This window comes from Zootermopsis nevadensis, unplaced genomic scaffold (genome assembly GCF_977971745.1).
Source record: "Zootermopsis nevadensis isolate Lab colony 2312 unplaced genomic scaffold, Znev_1.0 Znev_ptg000011l, whole genome shotgun sequence".
NCBI lineage: Eukaryota > Metazoa > Arthropoda > Insecta > Blattodea > Termopsidae > Zootermopsis > Zootermopsis nevadensis.
This window is the reverse complement of record NW_028259143.1, coordinates 7,956,055-7,977,407: the sequence shown is the minus strand read 5'-3', so window position 1 is coordinate 7,977,407 and position 21,353 is coordinate 7,956,055. Positions and strand designations below refer to the sequence as shown.

At 38.3% G+C, this 21,353-nt stretch overlaps 3 protein-coding genes across 19 annotated transcripts in view; 2 read left to right on the top strand and 1 right to left on the bottom strand.

Moving 5' to 3' along the window:
- LOC110835870 (WD repeat-containing protein 76) overlaps positions 1–17,617 on the top strand; it is a 32,730-nt gene extending 15,113 nt beyond the window's left edge. The window contains exons 13-14 of one of the 2 annotated variants that reach the window (XM_087347226.1): positions 4,131–4,224; positions 16,685–17,617. The gene's annotated coding sequence lies outside the window, so the exon portion shown is untranslated. Of the gene's footprint in view, positions 1–175; positions 525–4,130; positions 4,225–16,684 lie in introns of those variants that run through there. The other variant, XM_087347225.1, reaches the window with a different exon arrangement.
- snky (ubiquitin protein ligase sneaky) lies at positions 431–13,455 on the bottom strand. Of its 3 annotated transcripts, none has more exons than XM_022076062.2 (15): positions 13,391–13,455; positions 13,058–13,170; positions 12,302–12,411; positions 11,467–11,700; positions 10,103–10,234; positions 9,483–9,597; positions 8,986–9,126; positions 7,615–7,766; positions 6,575–6,708; positions 5,629–5,824; positions 5,270–5,396; positions 4,439–4,555; positions 3,451–3,593; positions 2,481–2,594; positions 431–2,152 (listed from the first exon to the last, which is right to left on the bottom strand). In XM_022076062.2, exons 2-15 carry the CDS (start codon positions 13,131–13,133, stop codon positions 1,859–1,861), a joined length of 2,085 nt encoding a protein of 694 aa, XP_021931754.1. In that variant the 5' UTR covers positions 13,134–13,170; positions 13,391–13,455; the 3' UTR covers positions 431–1,858. The 3 variants fall into 3 exon arrangements, with proteins under 3 accessions (XP_021931754.1, XP_087203349.1, XP_021931839.1); XM_087347223.1 differs by having other exon boundaries at positions 6,575–6,696; XM_022076147.2 differs by lacking the exon at positions 13,391–13,455 and adding an exon at positions 13,310–13,378.
- A 1,193-nt stretch (positions 17,618–18,810) lies between the features above and the next one.
- The window catches only part of cpo (RNA-binding protein), a 456,673-nt gene continuing 454,130 nt past the window's right edge, over positions 18,811–21,353 (top strand). For all 14 annotated transcript variants that reach the window (XR_015534700.1, XR_015534701.1, XM_087347203.1 and 11 more), the window contains exon 1: positions 18,811–18,911. The gene's annotated coding sequence lies outside the window, so the exon portion shown is untranslated. The remainder of the gene's footprint in view (positions 18,912–21,353) is intronic.

Sequence of the window (21,353 nt, the reverse complement as noted above, 5' to 3'; positions counted from 1 at the left end):
CGGGAAAATTGTGGGCCGGGACTAAGATTTTTGAACGATCGATGCGATAAAACGATAGTTCGAGGAACGATAGAAGCGGGAAAATGTAACATTATTTTATATGGGATGTATTCGGGACCGAACAAAACGGACGATGCATCCGGGAAAACGATAGTTCCGGGAACGATGGATAGAGGTTTCACTGTAGTTGTTTTATATTAGAATCCCTTATTGTCTTCCCTATTGCAAAATATCACGAGGTATTCTTATTTCTTATTGTCTTTTCTGTGTTACATTTTATTTTTAAACGTTTTACAGTGTACAGTTTTTGATGCACAAATAAGGATTCCAAGTCAGTATGCAACTCTGATACTTTATGCTATTATAATGAAAGTTCTTGCGATCTTAATATGGAAATAAGCAGCATTTTGATGATTTGTGTGTTGTTCCATTTTGTCTGTGTAGTCGGTTGACGATTGTTGCAAGTATTCACATACGTTTACATGTTTGTAATGTGTGCTGAATATAATTTGCATTTAAATGTATGTTGATATATTTTGTTTTGATCCACATTTTAAAATACTGGAGGCTTTGCCCCTGCTCGTTTCACTTGTCAGTCCCGCTGGGGAGCGCCTGCCCTTTCATCCATTCAGTTTTCTCCTGTTTCTTCCTCTTTCCTTTGATTTGTGGATTTGGAAACAAAAAATTAAGAAATAAACAGAAATTTGAGCAGTTCATCCTTTTTCAGATTTAAATCCAAACTCCTCATAATGTCCATACATATCACATGGTACACCTATTAATAAAATTTAGACCTTTTCTCCGGCATATTCAATAACTTTGTTCCACGCCTGAGTAGTTCACCGGTATTCCAGTGAAGTAAAAGTAAAGCTGCCCCACAACATACCATGTAGGTATTTGGGGGGGAGTTTAGCTCGTACTCATTCTTAACCTTGGCACTAGATGGGGGTAAGTGGTCAGTGCCAATAGCATTCCATATGAGTTTCATATGTTTTAGCTACGTTCAGCAGCAGTTCAACTGCTGCCACGGGTTTAACGAACATGTACGCTGTCAGGGCGATTGAGTCAAGAAGAATGAGATGGGCGGGGCATGTGACGCACATGGATGGGGCAAGAGGTGTGGACTGGGTATTAGTCAGGAAGCCTGAAGGGAAGAGATTGCTGGGGAGACCTAGATGTAGATGGGAGGATAATATTAAGCAAGATCTATGGGAGATAGGAGTTGTAGGTAATTGGATTTTGCTGGCCCAGGAAAGGAACCATTTGAGGGCTTTGGTTAATTCAGTGATGTTCCTTTGGGTTCCCTAAGCCATCTAGTTAGTTTGATACTTAGAATACAGTTTTAGCTGCATAACAATTTTAAACAAGACAGTGTTTTTGAAATGAATAGAAAAGTGTGTGTGCAGTGCTTATCACCTTGCACTAAGAATTTGTAATTAATCTGATCCTTACAATATTTACAGCCTGTGTGAGATAAGATGGATGGTGGAAGCAATTTTCTTGTTGATAATTAAAGCTAGGTGTCTTTATAGTGGGTAACCTGCTGCCTCCATTATCATTGCCTTGACGACGAAGGCAGCAGACAGCCATCTCCAAAGTGTTTTACTCGTTACTCAGCGCAGACACATCACTTCAGAAATGCCCATAATTTTATTCCTGATTTTATTAAAAGTGTTGTCTATTTAGGTATGACTGTCATAAATGATTGTTTAGTATTTGTTATGAAAATAGAATCATGTCACCACATGATACAAAATCATATTGTCACATTTGAGTTGCGTACATTTGTCATTCATTATACATCTGTTCCTCTTCATGGTGATGTCATCAATTGACCCATGGGTCATACATAGGTTGCTTATTTATCCTCACTTATGTCATAAACATCATCATCATCATCATCATCATCACTTCTCTGATCAGAAGAGGTACATGCGTAACATATTTGGTCCACACCCTTCCAACATTCAGAGCAATAAACAAAACTACATTTGGGATTGGGGCAAGAAACAAAATTGCCTGTTGTCCTAGGTTTCCTTGGCTCGCGTTCTCCACAGATTAAACACTTGTGTCGTGCAGCTGCAAAATATTTCAACCAACTGCAGCATTTTGTTAAACGCTCTCGTAGCACAAGGAGAACATTAGTTTGCACCTGTGAAAACAAGGTAAGTTTGTAAGATTTGAAGCTTTCACAGGATATAAATGCACTAAAATCCTAAGTTATATGAAAGATAAGTTTCAAACGAATGTTTTGTAGGCATTCTTTGTCTCCTTAATCATCAGAGTGGATGTGAGGAATGACATCAGTTACTTGTAGTCTTTAACCACATCAGTTCTGATGATATTTGGTGTAGACTTTCAGCATGAAATTTGATTGAAATCTGTTAAATACTTTTGGGGATGGAATATGCCAATGAACAGGTGACAGCCTTGGCGTTCCATATTCATTTTATGCAAAGTTTAATGACACTTGTACTCGCCTCAAGTCTATGTTCTCTGGCCAGACGTTTCACTCTAGCTTTCATAAACTTGAAGAGACCTATGCGTTGTTTTAGTGTTTCATTGTATAGGAACAGCACCCTTCTCTTTTCTCTCTGCAAAAAATGTACATTAATTACTACACATTTTCACGTACCAGAGGTTTTTCTAGTAACACTTCTGATTACTGTAAAGAACAGTTGTTCAATTATTGGATTTATGGTGCATCTGGAATTACAAGTAGATGATGTTGCTTATTTGATAAGTAAAATAAATGTTACTTTAAACACTTTTATTTCAGTTACAACTTAGATAATTATTATAATGACAGAACAGGCAAAACAGAATGCTAAATAATTCACTGAACGTATTTGTACTTGAGCCGGGATAGCTCAGTCAGTATAGTGACTGGCTACGGACAGGGCGACCGGGGTTCAATCCCCGACAGAGGCAGAGGATTTTTCCTCTGCGTCCAGACCGGTTCTGGGGCCCACCCAGCCTCCTTTCCAGGGGGTAAAGTGCGGCCGGGGCGTGACGCTGACCACTCACCCCTATCTAGTGCCGAGGTCAAGGAAGAGAGGAGCTATACCTCCACTCACCCCAAACTCCTACATGGCGTATAGTGGAACAAACTTTACTTTTATGTATTTGTACTTGCATGTGATAATCTGAGGTTCTCATGGCAGTGATGGTCTTCAGTGTTGTGATGTCATATTGACTTGTAGGTGGGTATTAATGTTTCAGAGTAATATACTGACCCCATCTTCAGGGCTGAAGATGGATGCAGTATGTTTCTCCAAAATGTTGGTGCCCACCTATAAATCAACCTAACCTAACAACCCAGAAGACTGTTATGGATATTTATACATCTATTTGTGTTATTTTTATTTTCCTTACAATTTCCTTTCCTGTTATAGTATATAACACACTTTGATAATTATACAATTTATTTCGTTATGTACTTTAATTTACCTTTGGGTAGAAGTATGCACAGATTGCTCTTCGAATTCTTTGGGTGTATGCATCTGTTAGAATAAGCAACCATATGCCGAGGTACGTGCCATAAATCTTGTAGTAATAGTAATTTCCCAGCATCGTAGGTTGGGGAAGGCAAGCTGTGTGGTAAATAAATAAGTAGTTATTATCTTTCTCACATAAACTGCACTTTTCGTTATTTGTGATAAATGTGGAATGTTTAAATTAAGAATGAAAATTTGCTTGTTTCAACACACAGTATCAGACTCATATTCAGAAGGTTCATAGGTGAGGGTAATATACAGATACAAGCTTTTCATTAATCTTTCAAGAAAACAGTTTTTACATTCAAATTCATGACAGTTCGTCTTAGTGGCCGCGCGGTCCGAGGCGTGGGCCTTGTGCCGCTTGGTCACTGGGACCGTGGGTTTGAATCCCACTCAAGCCATGGATGTTTTTCTGTGTTGTGCCTTGCGACGGGCCGATCACTCGTCCAAGGAGTCCTACCGAATGTCTATAGATCAAGCCGACGAAAAGTTAGGACCCGCAGTGCTCAGGCACTTGAAGAACGGGTCGTCAAAGTATGAAGTATCCATAACGACTCCACTAATTAAATTAGTTACATGATAATAATATACATTTTCTGAGATTTGAAGTCCTTGATTGTGGTCTTGTAGGTTGTTGCCGACCTTTGGAGGAATGTATTACCTGCCAAGACAGTACACAGTCTTAGAACTCTGAGACCACAACCGATGGCTGTACCACTTATCTGTGAGTTATTTTGAATCTAGGATAAGTTATGCATTTCTGTGTGTCGTGCTGCCCTGTGTAGATAGATGTTTTGCAACGTGCTAATCCCCCATCTAAGGAGTCCTACCAAATGTCTAAATAGAGTCATAATTTCAGAAGTAATTGTGTATTAGTACAGGCCATTCAACTGTGTCCGTAAAAGCTGAAGAAGAGTAATTATCGGTTAGATCGTTACCTTTATTGCTGTAGGTGGCTTTCACCCTTTCCCTAATGTTGAATCCACCGAGAAGAGATCTCACCGTGTTGGCAATAAATCCTGTTCCTCTCACTATCAGTGTTAGATCATGAGACCCTGAAAATGAGAAATTTTGTAAGATTTGAGGTTTTCACAGCAGTGAGTATGAAGATTTCTGTCTTCTGGGTTGATGCGCTGTGTAGTCTGGTTGATGTTAACCAACCAACCAATCAACGTTTCATCGCCCTGATGACGAAGGCAGTATGACCTCCGAAACTTTGGTGAACATCGACCAGACTACACGGCGCAACAACCCAGAAGACAGAAATCTTAAATGAAAAATTTTATTCAGGGTTTGTTTATAACAAATACCAAATTAGTCACTGTAGCGTTATTTAAATAAGTAAACAAATATGTAAGCAAATAAATAACTATAGAAGTAAGTAAGGAGGTAAATACGTAAGAAAAAAACTTGTACTTTACAAGTTTATAAATGTTTCTAACAACAAAAATTCACACTTTTCCAAAAGTGTAGGAATCTTCTACGATTATTTACACTGTATGGGGCTTTGTTAACTAAATTCATCGCTTATATCCACTATGACAAATACAAGTAACATTCAGGAATGAGAACCATGTTGCTGAAATATGTGCCACTAATTTGATCTCCACACTAGTAACAAGAAAAAAATATTTAAAGCTATATATTTTCAAGTGTGTTTTGTCACACGGCGACACAGTTTAGTTTGGAGGCCTCGGAATTACGTGTTAAATATTTGGGAATAAAATTATAAATTTACTGCTGTGGTGTATTTACATGTACTTACTTACCTTCTTGTGTATATTCTATGTAGGCATGTCGCCTTACTAGATCCAGTGTCTCATACAGCATGTAGTCTAGAAGTATGATTGTAGTAGCTGTTACCATCTCTAGGATCAGCTTCATAGACTGGTAAATCTAATGGACGTTCAAACACAATTTATTACATATTTCAAGTACAACAGGTGCTGGGTAGAGTAGTTAAAGCAAACTGTGTTACTTATATCCCAACAATTATTTTAACTGTCTTCACTTTGAATGTATGAAAACTGTATCACAAAAATTCGGAGAGACATAATCGCTCAATATTCTAAATATTAGAAAGCTACAGATTGCTATATTTTTGTTGTCTTTAGTTTGCGTTTCTTACCACTTGAGTGCATTCCCGTGACGTAGGCAGAGTAGCGTAAGGATTAATTAGGGCTCCTCTCTCCACCTTCTTTAGCGGCAATAGCGTGTGCTTCCCAGCCTTGTGACGCCGAGCATCAATCCGCCGGAAGTAATGCGTGATGTAGACGTTGTCGAACTGAATATTCGATACATAATTGTTGTGGTACTCTTGCACCCTGCATTAACGTGATCAATAGATTAGAGTAAAGTACGTTAAGGTATGAAGATTTCTGTCTTCTGGGTTGTTGCGCTGTGTAGTCTGGTCGATGTTTACCAACGTTTCAGAGATGAATCGCCCTGATGACGGAGGCAGTATGACCTCTGACACGTTGGTTAACATCGACCAGACTACACAGCGCATCAACCCAGAAGACAGAAATCTTCATACTCTGATGACGGAGGCAGTATGACCTCTGAAACGTTGGTAAACATCGACCAGACTACACAGCGCATCAATCCAGAAGACAGAAATCTTCATACTCATCGCCCTGATGACGGAGACAGTATGACCTCTGAAACGTTGGTTAACATCGACCAGACTACACGGCGCTACAACCCAGACGACAGAAATCTTCATACTCCGCTGTGAAAACCTCAAATCTTACATTAAGGTAAATAGCGGTTTTGAATCTGATGGCAGTGTATGAAGTAGAATAGCGGACGTGGTGGTGAAACTCCGCTAATTTCACCTTGGGCGTCAGATACGTAGGCTCAACCGAAGGGTTTCAGAGGTCCTTGCTGCCTCCATCATCGCCCCGATGATAAAGGCAGTAAAAACCCAGAAGACAGCCATATTCTGAACATGTAATATTTTGAAACCCATGATCATGAAAAGCATTATGATATTGAACACTAAATTGAAATTATTTATGCCCCACGCAATGTTTCCTTTGTTATGTAGTAGGTGATTTCGTATACAGACTTACCCAAATATGATCCTCACGAAAATGAACGCCAGAAACCCGTTTATTATCGCCAGTATGGATTCAACAATGACTTTCTTCCTCTCGAATTCCATAACCACTGCTTTCGCCGCGTCAGCTGCTTGCTGCACGTTCGGCTGTAACATGAGCATTTCCTCTTTCCTCTTTCTAATATTTAGGCTAAAGGCTAACTGACGCTGTTAAGTTTTATTATTACGTTCCTGGAAAACAGGATTGTGGCATTTTTTTGTGTTACTCTGTCAATTGGCACTATAAATTGCTAGACCAACCTGTTTCTTTTGATAACGTGTTTCTGCGGGGAAATCCACGTTTGTTATCATCTCTGTTGCCCGAAAGCCTCATTATTCGGTTCGTGTTGTTGAATATTACAGGGAAAATCATTATCCTTAAACCCAACATATTTACCGGGACTGTCCAAGACAAATTTGTGTTTGTGACCTATAATTTCCCTCAGAAACAAACGACATTGTTCTAGACGCTATTCTTCTATGGTACTTATCTTATGATCTTTAAGCGTCCAGGGCAGTTTTGGGAGTGTGGCCTTTGCTTCCGCCGAAACAAATTATTTTGTCTTGTTCAATTTCGAAGCTACAGAAACCACCCTCATTGGGACGCAAACCCAGGACATTCTTGTCGGAGTTTTCATCTTTTCCTGGTTCCAAAAAAATAGGCATACTAAGTTTGGAATAAATTTGGTATATCCATTGTCGAGCTATAGGCGAACATACATACTCAAAATTTTGATCTTGTGTGCAGTACTTCCGGTTTAAAGCTGTTGAAGAAAAAGTGCCACTTCATTTACGTTTTAGTTCTGACTTCTTCAGAAAGAGGCAATATGACGGACGATGGAGACTGTTTCTATTAAAATGCTGATTAAAGATGACAAACAGTTTACGTGAATGGGTAATTCTCTGTTCTGACTAAGCGGTTGACAGCTTTTTAAGAGAAACTGCAATGTGGTGTCTGTAAGATGCATCAGGACATGCTTTTACAATAGGACACAATGTTACCAGCGTGCTTACCGGATTTGTTATATGTGGGATCTTATACTGAAGAACGACCCCTTTGAATCCCTTATCTAGTGTGGTACTTGATCGTTTCAGGAGCGCGTATTGTTCTCCGAAGCCAGGTTCCACAACGTCGCTTGCGTCACAGAGCTTTTTTCCACCCATGGCTACAAAGAAACAAAGAAACAAATTTATTTATTTTGATAATTTTAAATTAACATTATTATTCACAGACTCTTACTTTAGATGAGAATGTCTTCATTGTTTATAAATTTCATGTAAATAATGTCAACTTGAAAGGTTTTTTATAGTACGTGGTTCGAATACGGAGAAGGTTACATTTCACTTTTACCAAATGCAGTTGAATGGTTAGCACCCCTGCTTCGTGGTGGAGGATCTCGGGTTCAAATTTGGGTGCGGAGACTGGCTATTGTGACTGAGGATTTTCGTGGTTTTCTTCAGCCCCTCCAGGAAAATGTCGAATCCTTTCATTTCCTTTCCAAATTATCGTTCGTTAATAATCATCCAGAAATAAATAAAATAAATATTCCTCCCTTTCAATTAACAGGATAGAATTTAGTAAGCCTGTGCTTTGATTTATGTGGGCGTGATTCAGATACGAAGTTTTAAATTAGAGACTGTCGAGGGACCTGAGTTCATAGTCCGTGCAAATCTGTGTTCAGAAATCGTAAAATGTTTTGAATCCTGGAAAACGTATTTTTACACTCAGTGGAGTAAAGCAATTGAATAAATGTTGCTTCTTAATAAAATGGACCCTTTAATTCGAGTGGAACATGTTTCTATGAGAGAAAAACGTATATTAGAAATATCTGTTAACGGAGTGTTGGAGAAAATATTCATGTTTGATAAGGATGAAGTAAATGGCGTAGTTTACGATGTTACGTCACAGTACGAAGCAGGAGTACTGCAGACTTGGCAGCGATTTTCGACGCCCTTATCCGAATGTCATTCAGTTCTATCCGCGTGTTTCTCTTGCATCAATAATTTTTTTTCCAAAGAACCGGTTCGAAAGCATTTTATTTTCCACAAAACATAACTTACGATATATGATTTGAGGTTTTCACAGCGATATGAAGATTCCTGTCTTCTTGGTGATGCGCTGTGTAGTCTGGTCGATGTTTACCAACGTTTCAGAGATCCTTGCTGCCTCCGTCATCAGGGCGATCGCCCTGATGACGGAGGCATCGACCAGACTACACAGCGCAACAACCCAGAAGACAGAAATCTTCATAACTTACGATATTTCTTCCACAGTACGGTTTCTACCGATCTAGTATTGACACTATCAGTTTGGTGCTGTACCGCTTTCAATACGTTTCCTTCGTAAGACAGTATTTACAATGCCGTGTAACACGCACTACTTACCTCCCACAATGTCACATACGAACGTAACCTTCATAGGCCAACAGAGAAGCCACGCTGCTGCCCACGACACTGCGTTGTAGCACTTATCGTAAGTGTCTGAAAATGACTTCCGACACTTCTCAACGCTGCTGTTAATTATTCCTGTGACAATAACAGTGGTCTGAGAATAACACGTACCCTGTTCACGTACATGAATTTATAAGTTCCTTTATCGTATTCTCAGAAATTTATAGACGTGGAGAAATGAAATTGTTAGTACGATGAAGAGATGTAAGTGACGGCAGCTTAACATTAAGTTTTTTTTTCTTCAAATAGATATCTTCGAAACCTTTTAATTAAAATATAGAGACTCATAGGAATTGTAAGTTTACAACTATATCTGCCCAACAGCATCAATTCCATATTGACTTACTTTTGCTTCGGTATGAGTAGACTTTGAATTTCCAGACTCAAGTACATTCTCTGTCAGTGGTAATGTAAAATACGAAATCACTCACCTTCACATTCCTTTCTTAATCGTTCCTTGTACTTCTTCTCGTAGTCAGTTGTATCAGGCTCATTAACTTCTCTTTCGTATCTCTTCTTTGTCTCCTTCTCCCGACTTGAGTTTTCCTGTACGACATTACACTCAAATTAATTTCATTGGACTTACCAGTAAACGATAATGATTCTTGAAAAGGGACGTTTGATGTGCGTGCTACATCAGGGAGGAGTGAGGGAGTGACTGGCATAAAGGGAAATCCGGCCTACATCAGAAGATTTCTAGTTCTAAGTCTTCAGATAAAATGCTATAATTTTATTTCAATATCTTATCATCTGCGGACAGTACTTGGTTTGGTGGCTAATTCAACTCCTATCAGCTCACTTAGACTTATCTAGAGACTGGGATTAGGGGACCCAACAGAGAAGGTTTTATCACCTGAAGCCGGGGGGACCATTTTAATATACTAAACGATATATTTAGCTCTAAAAAATAATATTGAACCCAACCTAATCATCGTTGGAACGTTTTAGAGTTGCATCGTGTTAATGATCGCTTTACCTTATGTAATCTGAGTATATTTTCGTGATACCGTTACCTGTATGTATTGTAGGAATTTGTTCGTGATAGACTTACCCGTAACTCATCGATGTAATCGTTTTGTTCTCTGACATTTATCATCTCCTCTTCTCCCTCAATTTCCTTTACCAAAGGAAGAATTACTCCTTTCACGGACTTAACAGTGTCCCTCACCTCGTTAACATCGGCCTACAAAACGAATAATTTATCAAAATACTATATAACAGTTAAAACGCAGGTTAAATGGATAGACAGCTGTGCCTCAGAATCACACTCAGCCTGCCACAGTTCGACGTGAATCGATCAGACAATGAGATGTGTATTTCTCATAATTTGAAGGTGGTTCTTTGTGATAGACGTATTCTCGTGAAGTTTCCTAGACCCAAAATACGGAACACGGTGCTGGCATTGCTTGTCCGCGTACAATAAATATGCAATATACTGGCTTACAGTGTTGGTATCTCATACAGATGAGAAATGCATATAAAATTTTAGCCGGAATACATGAAGGGATGAAACCACTTGAGAGATCTAGTAGTAGATGGTGTAGAAGTAGGGTGTATGGCGTGGACTAGATTAAACTGACTCAAAATCTGGCCCAAAGGCAATTCTTATTAAAGCGGTTGTAAATATTCCGGTGCAATAAAGTTTCATGACCAACTGAGCAACTGATACTTTTTCCAGAAGGATTCTGCTACGTGGAGGGCAGGGTTCTTAGTCACATACCAGCGGGTTTAGATGGGTGGTGATTATTGACTTGCCAGTTTCGGATCTGCGCCAAGGCCAATTACCGCAAGTAAATTCGTTGGTTTTATCAGCCTACCTAAATATCACTTCCTTATAACAGGGCTTGTCACCGTCCTCTCATGTCCATCCCTAAGAATTAAATATCCACTATATTTTTGTACGTCCTGCGTTATATGGAATCTGCAAATAATGCAGCCTCAAATATCATCAGCCAAATCACAGTCTTATGGTTTGGATCCTATATGATCATCCCGTCTCCATTCTGTGTTTCATCCCACCATCTCATTTGTCTTCTAACATCTCTGTTTTCACCGAAACTCGAATCCGTGTGGTTTGAACTCCTGTTTTGTATTCGGAAAGTCCCCGGTTGAATGGCTATCCTCCAGGTAGATGTCGGGATAGTGCCTTAAATTATGTCACGACCGTCAACTGTCATATACTTTTCAATTCGATTTTCATAATAATCCTATCATCCGACGCTGTGTGATTTGAGCTACAGATAATGTCGGCAGATGAACTACGTGGGTAGATTTATTGCCAAGCCGTTTGAGGCGATCAGAAGTTGTACAATTCCAAAGAATGTTATATCCTGTTTTTAGCCTCTCCGAATTTCATTATTTGAGTTTAATATTAGACAATATTATCTAAAGTGGCTGGACATATTGACTTCTTACCCTTAAGTTGAGAAGTCCTTCAGCTAAAGGTCGAAACATCAAGTCCAAACGAGTTTTCGTCAGGTTGTAATTCAAAGACGCAGAACACGAGAACGTACGAACGATTTCATGCCCGTTGTTCATGATGTTCTGTACCGGACCTGCCACAACATAAGCGATGATGATGGCCCTCAGGACCCGACGACCGGTTCGTCCACAGAACGTGGTCACTGCCAGCACCGACATACAGCGGACCTGCGACACCGAGACACGTTATTAGCCGGATGGGAAGAATGTACACGTCAGAAATGCGTTTCCTCAGTTCAGCCGCCGGTTACAGAATATAGATCAGAAGTTAATGAATATCTTAGACCAGAACTGTTAATAATATGTATTAGCGAAGTGATAAAAATGATCGAGAGTAGGTTTTACCCCCAAACGTCGTGGTTTTTATTGATTTTATTTGATCTTGGACGATGGATAATGTCCAGAAAACAATTTGCTTCAACAACGCATCTTTGTCACAAACTTTAAGACTTTAAATTATAGCTCTTTACTCTAAAAATGTTACGAAACGGTCAAATACACGTTGTAGGCCAAACGCAGAATTATTTAGTTTTAGTGTAGGTGGTACATATAGTTACCACTAGGATTTAAGGTGTTAAAGAACTGAAATGGGAGGACGTGAACCGGATTCTGGGATGGATTGCGATTAGGTAGATTTTAATTACACATCTCCGAGTAAAAGTTTTATTTCTGTCATTTTAATATAGTTCTTCGAAGTGCGGCAAAACTGTATTAAGATCACAAAAAAATAACTGAATGTACGAGTCTGTTGAAGCAAAATTCTACTCACTTGGATAGAAATGGCATTGCCTACGCCTAGAAGCAGACAGAGGACTCCTCCGAGGCTGAAGCTTATATGTGGTGGGAAGTGGAGGTCGACGAGGATAAGTTCGTAGAAAGCTGCAAAAGGAGGCTGTGTTAGTTTCTGTGGAACAATCGATAAAACAGCTCACTGACGGACTGATATTCTTATTCTCAACATTCATCGGGAACACAGACATGATATTTTTTGTGTTAACTGTGTTTCTGTGTTCGCTTTTATAGTATTTGTATTATCGCCCAGCAGATAAAAAATCAGCATAGACCAAAAGCTGGTGTGTCACATTCAATTCCAAACCGCCCGAATTTTCTTGGAGTTTTCTGATGGCATATTCTAATTAAAAATTGAAAAGCAGTGGCGATAGAGCGTTTTCATGTTTCAGGCAAATGTTTACGTAGACGATTTTTTCTAGAAGTTTCACTTATACGCGTTTTAATTAGGTTGACTAGCTTCTTATATACGCCAAATTTAAGGAAAATATTGTAAATGGTATTTTTCACTGTTTTTATTCAGGATTCTATTATGTCTTCTAAATTTATTCAGTTCATAGTATTGTTCCAGCATATTCACTTTTCACTAGATATGAAACTAAATTATCATGGCCAACATACTTCAGCTATTGACAGAATCTGACTAGTCCTATGTTGAAATAACGTTTAGAATAAATAATTGGCTTCCTGGGGAGAAATTATTATAATGGAGACAGCATCGTGTTGTTTCACCTACCAATTCCCAATAAAGCGCCATAGAAAAATCCAGCCACAATCTTAAGAATTTTTTGTCTAGTTCTCGATAGGCGCATGATGCAGAGATCTCAAGAATAAACGTGCATTCACAAACTGTAAAAATAATATCAAAGAAATATTAGACCCTATAAAATCTTGTCTGGCTTCTAACATTGCACACAATATAATAATATATAGTATGAAAACTATAGTAAAGCAAGCGTCAAATTTATATCAATGGAAGAAAACATACTCTTCACAGAAAGTATTAAATGTCATATCAACAAATATATTAGAAACATGTATACATTTTAACTTTTTGTAGGCTACTTACCAAAACTGAGCTTCTCACAAATATTTGTATACCTCGTAACAATTGTTACTGCTCTGTATCCTAGCAACAATGCAGTATAACACTTACTAACAATCAACATTTATTTTGTGCACATAAAAAAATAAGACAGTCGGCAAAAACATGTTTGATGTTTTGGCTCAACAATGACAAACTTTTTTATATCATGTAAACAAATGTGTTTTGTCTGTTCAGAGGCTTGGTATAATTTTTCGTAACAATACAGTTTTTACTGTGAAGGTGATTGAGTTCTATGAAGGGCTGGATATTTATTGACTTGCTTACTAATTAATCATTAGATTTTTAAGGAAGACTCCGTTTCGTGGAGTTGTTTATAAATGTCGAGCGAATGTTGTTTCATTGGGGATAATATTTTGGTTTTATCGGTCAAATATAGCGCGTACTTTGTACGAAGCTCAAATCGAACTTTGTCAATGTTATAGAACATGTCTTATTGTTCGAAAAATTGGTACTTGTGAAGATATTGCATCCATCTGTAGGCCTTGAGCAATTTTCCTTGTCCTTATGTTGATTTTTAGCTCTGTTTCCTATTACAAGAGTTACCACAAGACAGATAAGACGAAAGCTAATACGTATATTTATTTTCGTATTTGTTGCATTTGCATGTTTTTCTTTAATTTTTACGGATTATCCAGAGAATATATTTCCCAACTAACTCGGATAATCGGGAATCTACTGTAATAGAATCATTATATACTAATTTTAATTATCACCTATCAAATTACTCGAAATATAATTTACAATCCCTTTGAATGGATTAGTCAGAAGACATTTTTACCCTGTCAGTTAATGACTTAGGAGCACGCGATACGTAACAGAGGTGCGGGACACGCACTTTGTGTCATGATGTGTGCCTACGCATATGCATAGCTATTTATTATTTATTTTATTTTCAGTGTTCTGTCTGACGACAGGTCCATATGAACAGGATCCTTCCATCCTTTTCTGGGACTGGGACCTGTTCATATACGTTCTTGGCAGATGATCAAGAAGAGTATATTAGCGGATTCTAATAGAGACAATGAAGTCGGGGAACATTGTTTAACCCCATTTTAAAAAGGGATTTACATTATTTCTCTCATTGGTCCTGATATTGTCAACAATGTGTTTAAATTTATATAACCTTCGTTGCAAAGTTTGTTTGGAAGGAAGACGATTTTTTAAAAACTAGTGCAGGGCGCTCCTTTCGGAGCTCCTAGGGGGCGTTGGTCAAGTTTGTAAAACGCAACCAATCTTGTATAAGAAACTAAACTAAACCCCCCAAATTGAGGGTTAAAACAATTGACCAACCCCCCTTCTAGGGGGTTGGTTGCATTTTGAAATCTTAAGTAACACGCAAAATTAACTCCCATTCGGTGGTCAAGTTTTTAAAACGCAACCCCTTCGGAAGGGTTAGTTTAGTGTCTCATTCAAGTGTTTTAACCCTTGAGTAAGAAACTAAACTAAGCCCCCCGAATGGTGGTTAAAACAACTGACCAACACCTCTTCGAGGGGTTGGTCATTTGTTTAATACGTAACCAACCCCTCCTTCGGCATTGTTGTGTTCCACAATAATGCCGAATAAACAAATATAAGGTGGCATTACTGATGACGTCATTTCTTGAAGACAACGACTAATCACAAATTTTTGTAGTAGATTATTTTAGAGTGTCGAAAGTCAACAATGTGGATTTCTGCTGAGTTTGTTTGTTCAAGGTTTACTAATGTCGCTGTTTGTTGTTCAAGTAAAGAGGTTACTTACCCTGAGCTGTCAAGTGGCGTGTGAGTGACCATCTGGAAAGTGTGTTCGTAGGCCTTTGTCTGGGATGACAGACAAAGAGGAATTTCTCGTAAAGACATTGTTCTGAAACTTCGAGCTCACGAATACAACTTATACTTTTAATTTTTTTGATAAAATCATTTTAATTTATTCAAAAACGTGTCTGCTCTGTAAGACGAAAGATAACTGCGTTTGGATTTATAACATTTTGAATATGGACAGCACGTGAGTTGAGTAGGCCTAAAATGAATGAATAATTATGGTTTAACATTACGATGCAAGAACGCGACGAAAGGGTTTGCAGATTTGTGGTTTATTTAACGATGCTCTCAGCAGTTCAGAGTGTGTGTGGCATAGATTGACAAAGTTTAGTGGAATGTTTTGTTTGTAGGATTAATCCACTTATATAATAATTAGACAGTTGGATTATCATCCTACCTGTCTTACGAAGTGCGATCGGAAAGTTTCAAGGCTGTCAATAGAGGGCGAACCGGATGTAGTACGAGCTTCTGCCTTTAGGGGATGCGGTCTACATTCATAGTGAATCAGTGTGCCAGCCGGCATCATCGAATTAGCATTTGTTTCTTAGTTACGGGCGTTTTGGTAGTGCATTACACCGACCCTCCTGCGATTTCGGAATGGCGGATTTCCATGAACAAATCAAATTTTGCCAAAGACTCGCCAAAACGGCTACGGAAACCTATGAAATGCTAAAGCAAGCATTTGGGGAGTCCGCAATGGGTCGTGCACAAACTTTTGTGTGGCATTCACGTTTTAAAAATGGCTGAACCTCTGTCGATGATGACGAGCGTTCTGGACGACCGTCTTCGAGCACAACGGCCGAAAATGTTACGAAGATTCGGCAGGCCATTCACGAAGATCGACGTCGTACCATCAACGACTTGTGCGACATTGTTGGGATAGGCTATGGGACCTGTCAGCTGATTCTAAAGGAAGAACTCCACATGCGACGCATCATGACAACGCGCCAGCGCACACCGCCCTCAAAGTTCTGCAGTTTTTGGCCTCAAACACCATGGCCGTCATCCCGCACCCTCCTTATTCGCCGTGTGACTTCTTCCTCTTTCCAAAGATGAAAATTCAGCTAAAGGGAAGGAGATTTGAGACGATAGAAGAGATTCAGGCAGAATCGCAGATGGTGCTTGACAGGCTGACAAAGAAAGATTTCCAGGGATGCTTCCAGGCTTGGCAGCGGCGCTGGGATCGTTGTGTTCACTCCCAGGGGAACTACTTCGAGGGTGATGGATGAATTTAATACCTGAGATAAGTGTACGGGTTTTTATAGGCGCAGTCTTGAAACTTTCCGATCGCACCTCGTATAAAGAAAATTAAGGATGATCTACAAAAATATAGACTCTTCTTTGTAATTAAAATAGCCTCCCCCCTCCCAAAATATTTTATTTGTTCATTTCAGCCATGAAATACAAGCACAGATTATCGTACTGCAAAATTGAGACAGAATGCCTTTTTTCCAGCATGATTAACATGATCTCTCCGAACCTGGCAACCACCTACAGAACTGCATGTTGTTAAAGTGCAGAAGAATACAATCGATAATTTACCGTTGTGAAAAACTGCACTTCTAGCCACAGGCTCTTATGGACCGTGAGTGGAAACACGAGCTCCCTAAGATGCAAATCGAGTGGCTCTTGGACATCTACCTCACTCTTTACGAGGTGCAGCCAGCATCGAATTAACTAATTAGATGGCTTATGAAACACGAAAGTTCATCACCGAATTAACCAAAGCCCTCCACCGGAACCTGTCCTGGGCCACCACATCCAGTCTCCTTCAACTCCTATCTCCCATAGATCCCGCCTGACATTATCCTCCCATCTACGTCTAGGTCCTCCCAGCGGTCTCTTCCCTTCAGGCTTCCCGACCAATACCCGGTGCACACCTCTTGTCCCATCCATGCGTGCTACATACACTACGTAGTCTATTATGAATTGTATAATATTGTATTCAGCTGGTATTTTATTTGATATTAATGTTAAAAAGCATCAGAGTGTACATGGCAATAGCCAATGTAAAGTGAGTAAATGTTATATTTATGTAAATGTGACGTGTTTCTGTAAAAGGCTGTGTTAATATTTTATTCTACTTGAGTGTTTTTGTACGACTTCTTATCTAAAGTTATCCTGACTTACCCATTCTTATCACAGAAACTTTATAGTCGTTTTCTTAATGTATTTTAAATTGTGTAAGAATATTTTCTTTTTACATGTTTTTCGCGCGGGTCATTATTTATCCTATTATGTTAAGTAAGAGTAAGAAATATATGTACTGATCAAAACATTCATTAAGTGTTGTGTGATATTTAACAGCTCCTGTAATATATGTAGTGTTCTTCATTTTGAATTCCATGTGTACTTATTGCACAGTAAATGTCTTATTTTTAAACAAGATTAGCACAGTTTTATTTCTTGAGGCGTGGAACAGGGTCCTGAATGGAAAGCTGATAGTTATTCAGCTGATCAAGAAGTATAAGTGCAATATGAAATATTACATATACACATATAACTAATTAACTAAAATGTAATTCTGCCGCTTAAAATAATTATGCAAGTTACAAGTCGTACATGAATCTCGCTGAATGTAATTATTAGCGGAAATGTAATAATTCCCCGGAATTTAAAACATCTGCTTACCACTTTAGCTTCTCGAAATAATATTATCCCCTGAATTTATTATTACTTTAGTGCAGAGTTTGAAAATTAGTATTGCAGAGCCATAACAAAAAAGTAGGATTTGAGGCCTTATGGTTCATGTAAAATTGATAGTTTCTTTATCAATTAAACTACGATCATCTGAAGAAAGTCTGACTAACGTGCGTGATGTGTTATCACATTGAATCACATGAATAACTGTGGTCTGTTGAGGAAAATTCCATGTCCAAATCATAAGTAAAAAAGATGAACCCATTTCGTGGGTTTCAGAATCACCGGGAGATGATAGAGTTTATTTATTTTAAATCATAATCCGATCTTGGTGATAAAGACAGTATATTTTGCTTGAGAATCTAATGTTTTATGGGTGAACTGCAGTTTTCAAATTTTCTTTGCGTGTTACATTAGGGCCCGCTGATGTTTTTATGTCGTCAGCATACTCTGTTTCACATAATATCAGGAAACACTTTTTATTAATGTCATTAGTATTTTGTAGCACCTGTGCAGCTTAAAAAAGACCGTCAGATAAAGAAATATAATGCGTCCTACCGAAGTGACAGAAATTAAACCTGACACGAAAGTTTACTCAACTAAAAGCACTGTAAAATATCTCAGTAATGACTGATTTTATTAATCAGTATTATTGAGTAGGCCTGATATGTGAACCTGTTCGCGAACGTTTCTTTGAATATTTTTAATAAATTGATTTTAATTTTCCAAAAACTGTCCCCATTCGACTCATAAATCGATAGGCAAGGACGACTGAGAACCCCTGAGCTACAACCAAAAGTAGAAATGACAAAGGAATGTTGCAATACAACAAGCGCACACAGAACCTTCTTGATGCTAGTGGGCGATGAATTGGGCAGGCCTACTCCGAACCCAGTTAATTCTCACGTGAGCAACGAGATCGTATTTTGTTTCGTGTGTAGTTACAACAACAGCCGCTATGGCAAACCAGTGCATTCATCAACAAGTCACAGTGGAAGTTACGTTCGGAAACTGCAGATATCACCAGCCTCGTGTTTTAGGGGTAAGTTTGTATAGTTTTCATGTGCATTAGGATATTTTCTGGTTATAACTGTAAATTTATGCAGTCATGTGCGTTAGGTACAGTAAACTTTATGGTGGACATTCAAAGGCTTGCAACCTGCATCTGATATTTTCCGTTTTCAGTCTTATAGAGCGCATGTTCATTCAAATGAGGTGGTCAATGTTGTTATTTAATATAAAAATAAGTGACGCACGTAGTAAATAAGATTCTGTGCAAAGAGGGTACGAAACACATAGACCGGATTGATTATTCAGTTACGTGTAAAAATGCCTAGCAATTCGTGCTGATGAATGCGATCAGATAAAAACCTGTAAGGAGCTTTATAACGTGTCCTCATCACCAAATACTAAGCCAATCAGATCAAGAATTATGAGATGGGAGAGACACGTGAGAAAATAATTTTAGTTGGAAAATATTAGGGAAAGAAAGTACACTTGTAAAACACTGGCGTGTATGGGATGATAACATGACATTAAAATTAATCTCTGAGTAATTGGGTGTAAGAGCATGGATTGGATTTATTAGGCTTAGGACAGGATCTAATGTCAGGCTACGGGGTTCCATAAATTACGGAAAATTTGACTGTTTGAACGAAGAAGGCTTGCACAGCAATGCATAAGGTATTAAGTTCACGTCATCAGCGTAACCTGTTGTCAAGTGCAACCAGTTTTTGCGTACAAGCAACGAAATAACTTTGAAAGAAATTTTGGGCACATTAGAAAAGTATGACTAAAAAACTTATGTTGTTCCGTCATGTTACGTGTCCGTCTATTTGCTAGAATGAGTGTTCAAATGAGCTGACAAATTCCAATCAATCTCGATTTTAGACACTTTTCTCAGTTTCAATTCTCCATTTCGACTTTCGTCTAGTTACCTCATTGAAAGGGCCACTTCACGTAAAGAACTAAATATTGTTTCTGTATCCCGTCGAGTATTTGTGATCCTTATTTGGTTATGATTGCTGCCGAGTGGGATGGTTGAGGTTCAGTTCCTGATACGGTCAGAATTTTGTTGTTTTCGTCTGACCCAATCCCCTATCCAATGGGTACTGGAGGCAAGGAGAGGGCGAGAGTTGGGGATTAATCGGCCGGAGCATGAAACTGACCACTAAAATTAGTGTGCAGGATAATAATTCATAGAGACTTACCCGGTGCTCCTTCATGTTCTTCTGTTTTGTCACATAATCATATCTCACTAAGTAGGCCTACTCAGTAAACGTTAAACACATGTTACGTCTTGTTAGTTATTGTTAAATAAGAAAATTTCGGTAATAAAATTAGTATAATAAGAACAAAGCGACTATAAAAATGTCGTTTTCACACGATTGAAGAATATCCAACATTGCTTAATCGTGAATGAATATGTACCATTCTCCATTTTCGCTCGTCTCTTTGATGTTACATAGGGCTGAGAAGAATAATGACTGAAAATTATGATGCAATATTATTGGAACCATTTATAATATTTTATAAAATATTTTACGACTTACAGGCCACTATGTAGAATCTTTGACTTTTTATTCAGTTGTTACTTCTTTCTTGTAGTTAAAACATGAGCATATCCACAGTTGTTATTAAATTACAATGTATCATCTTAATAACTAATTACGTGATGGGTATAATACGCGGGGGTCACAGGCTTCACTGGAACAAAAATAAGATAGTATATGGCAAATCAATGTACATATTATGTGTTTTATATTACATTCTGTACATTTTTAGTTAGAAGATTGAAAGTTAAATTGTCCTGAACTGAATGACGTATAGCGTTTTGCTAATTTAATCTCCTCTTAACATTTCCGTGAATGCTGATTTTGATTTCCTGTTTTTGCTGCAAATGTCTGAACTATGTACATTTTTCATAGGATCTAATAACTATCCTTATTTCGATTCTGCTGTGATTTTATCCTGTATTCTTATGACAAAAACTCACACTTAATGTTTTCTGCATTTACTATTAGACCAAGTAATTGCCTTTTTTAAACACTCTAAAATTCACTCTAGAAATCTACAGTATTGAGCATGTAGTTATCTCGAGTCTGATATTTGCATAACGTAATGAGAACGAAGTATCGACTTTTCTTTTTGAACAGTTACTCAGTGAAAAAGGCAAATTTCTATTTTTCTTCCTTTTCGTAATTGTCATGTCTTAGCTTTGTTCTTTATAATATTGTTCTAGCATAAAGATAGTGTGCTTCTCCGAGTATGCAAACCTCTAATTCACTTGCAGATACATATAATTACCGTAATTAGAGAAATGAGTCGTTTATAATTTATTATAAGCTCGTTAGTCTGACGGCTATGAAAAGGAACGGTGGGCTTCCACAACAGTTTCTGTTTGAAAACGATTATTCACAGAGACCTTCTTTCTCCTTTGATGTGCATATTACGTCTACATACCTACCATTCAAAGCTAACATAC

What these genes read in the sequence shown, in the direction of transcription:
- snky (XM_022076062.2), bottom strand. Translation starts at nt 13,133, where the DNA reads ATGCGCCTATCGAGAACTAGACAAAAAATTCTTAAGATTGTGGCTGGA. An exon ending in TGGCGCTTTATTGGGAATTG is followed by an intron (nt 12,412 to 13,057) that starts GTAGGTGAAACA and finishes CTCCTTTTGCAG; the next exon opens with CTTTCTACGAACTTATCCTC. An exon ending in TTCGTGAGGATCATATTTGG is followed by an intron (nt 5,825 to 6,574) that starts GTAAGTCTGTAT and finishes ACGTTAATGCAG; the next exon opens with GGTGCAAGAGTACCACAACA.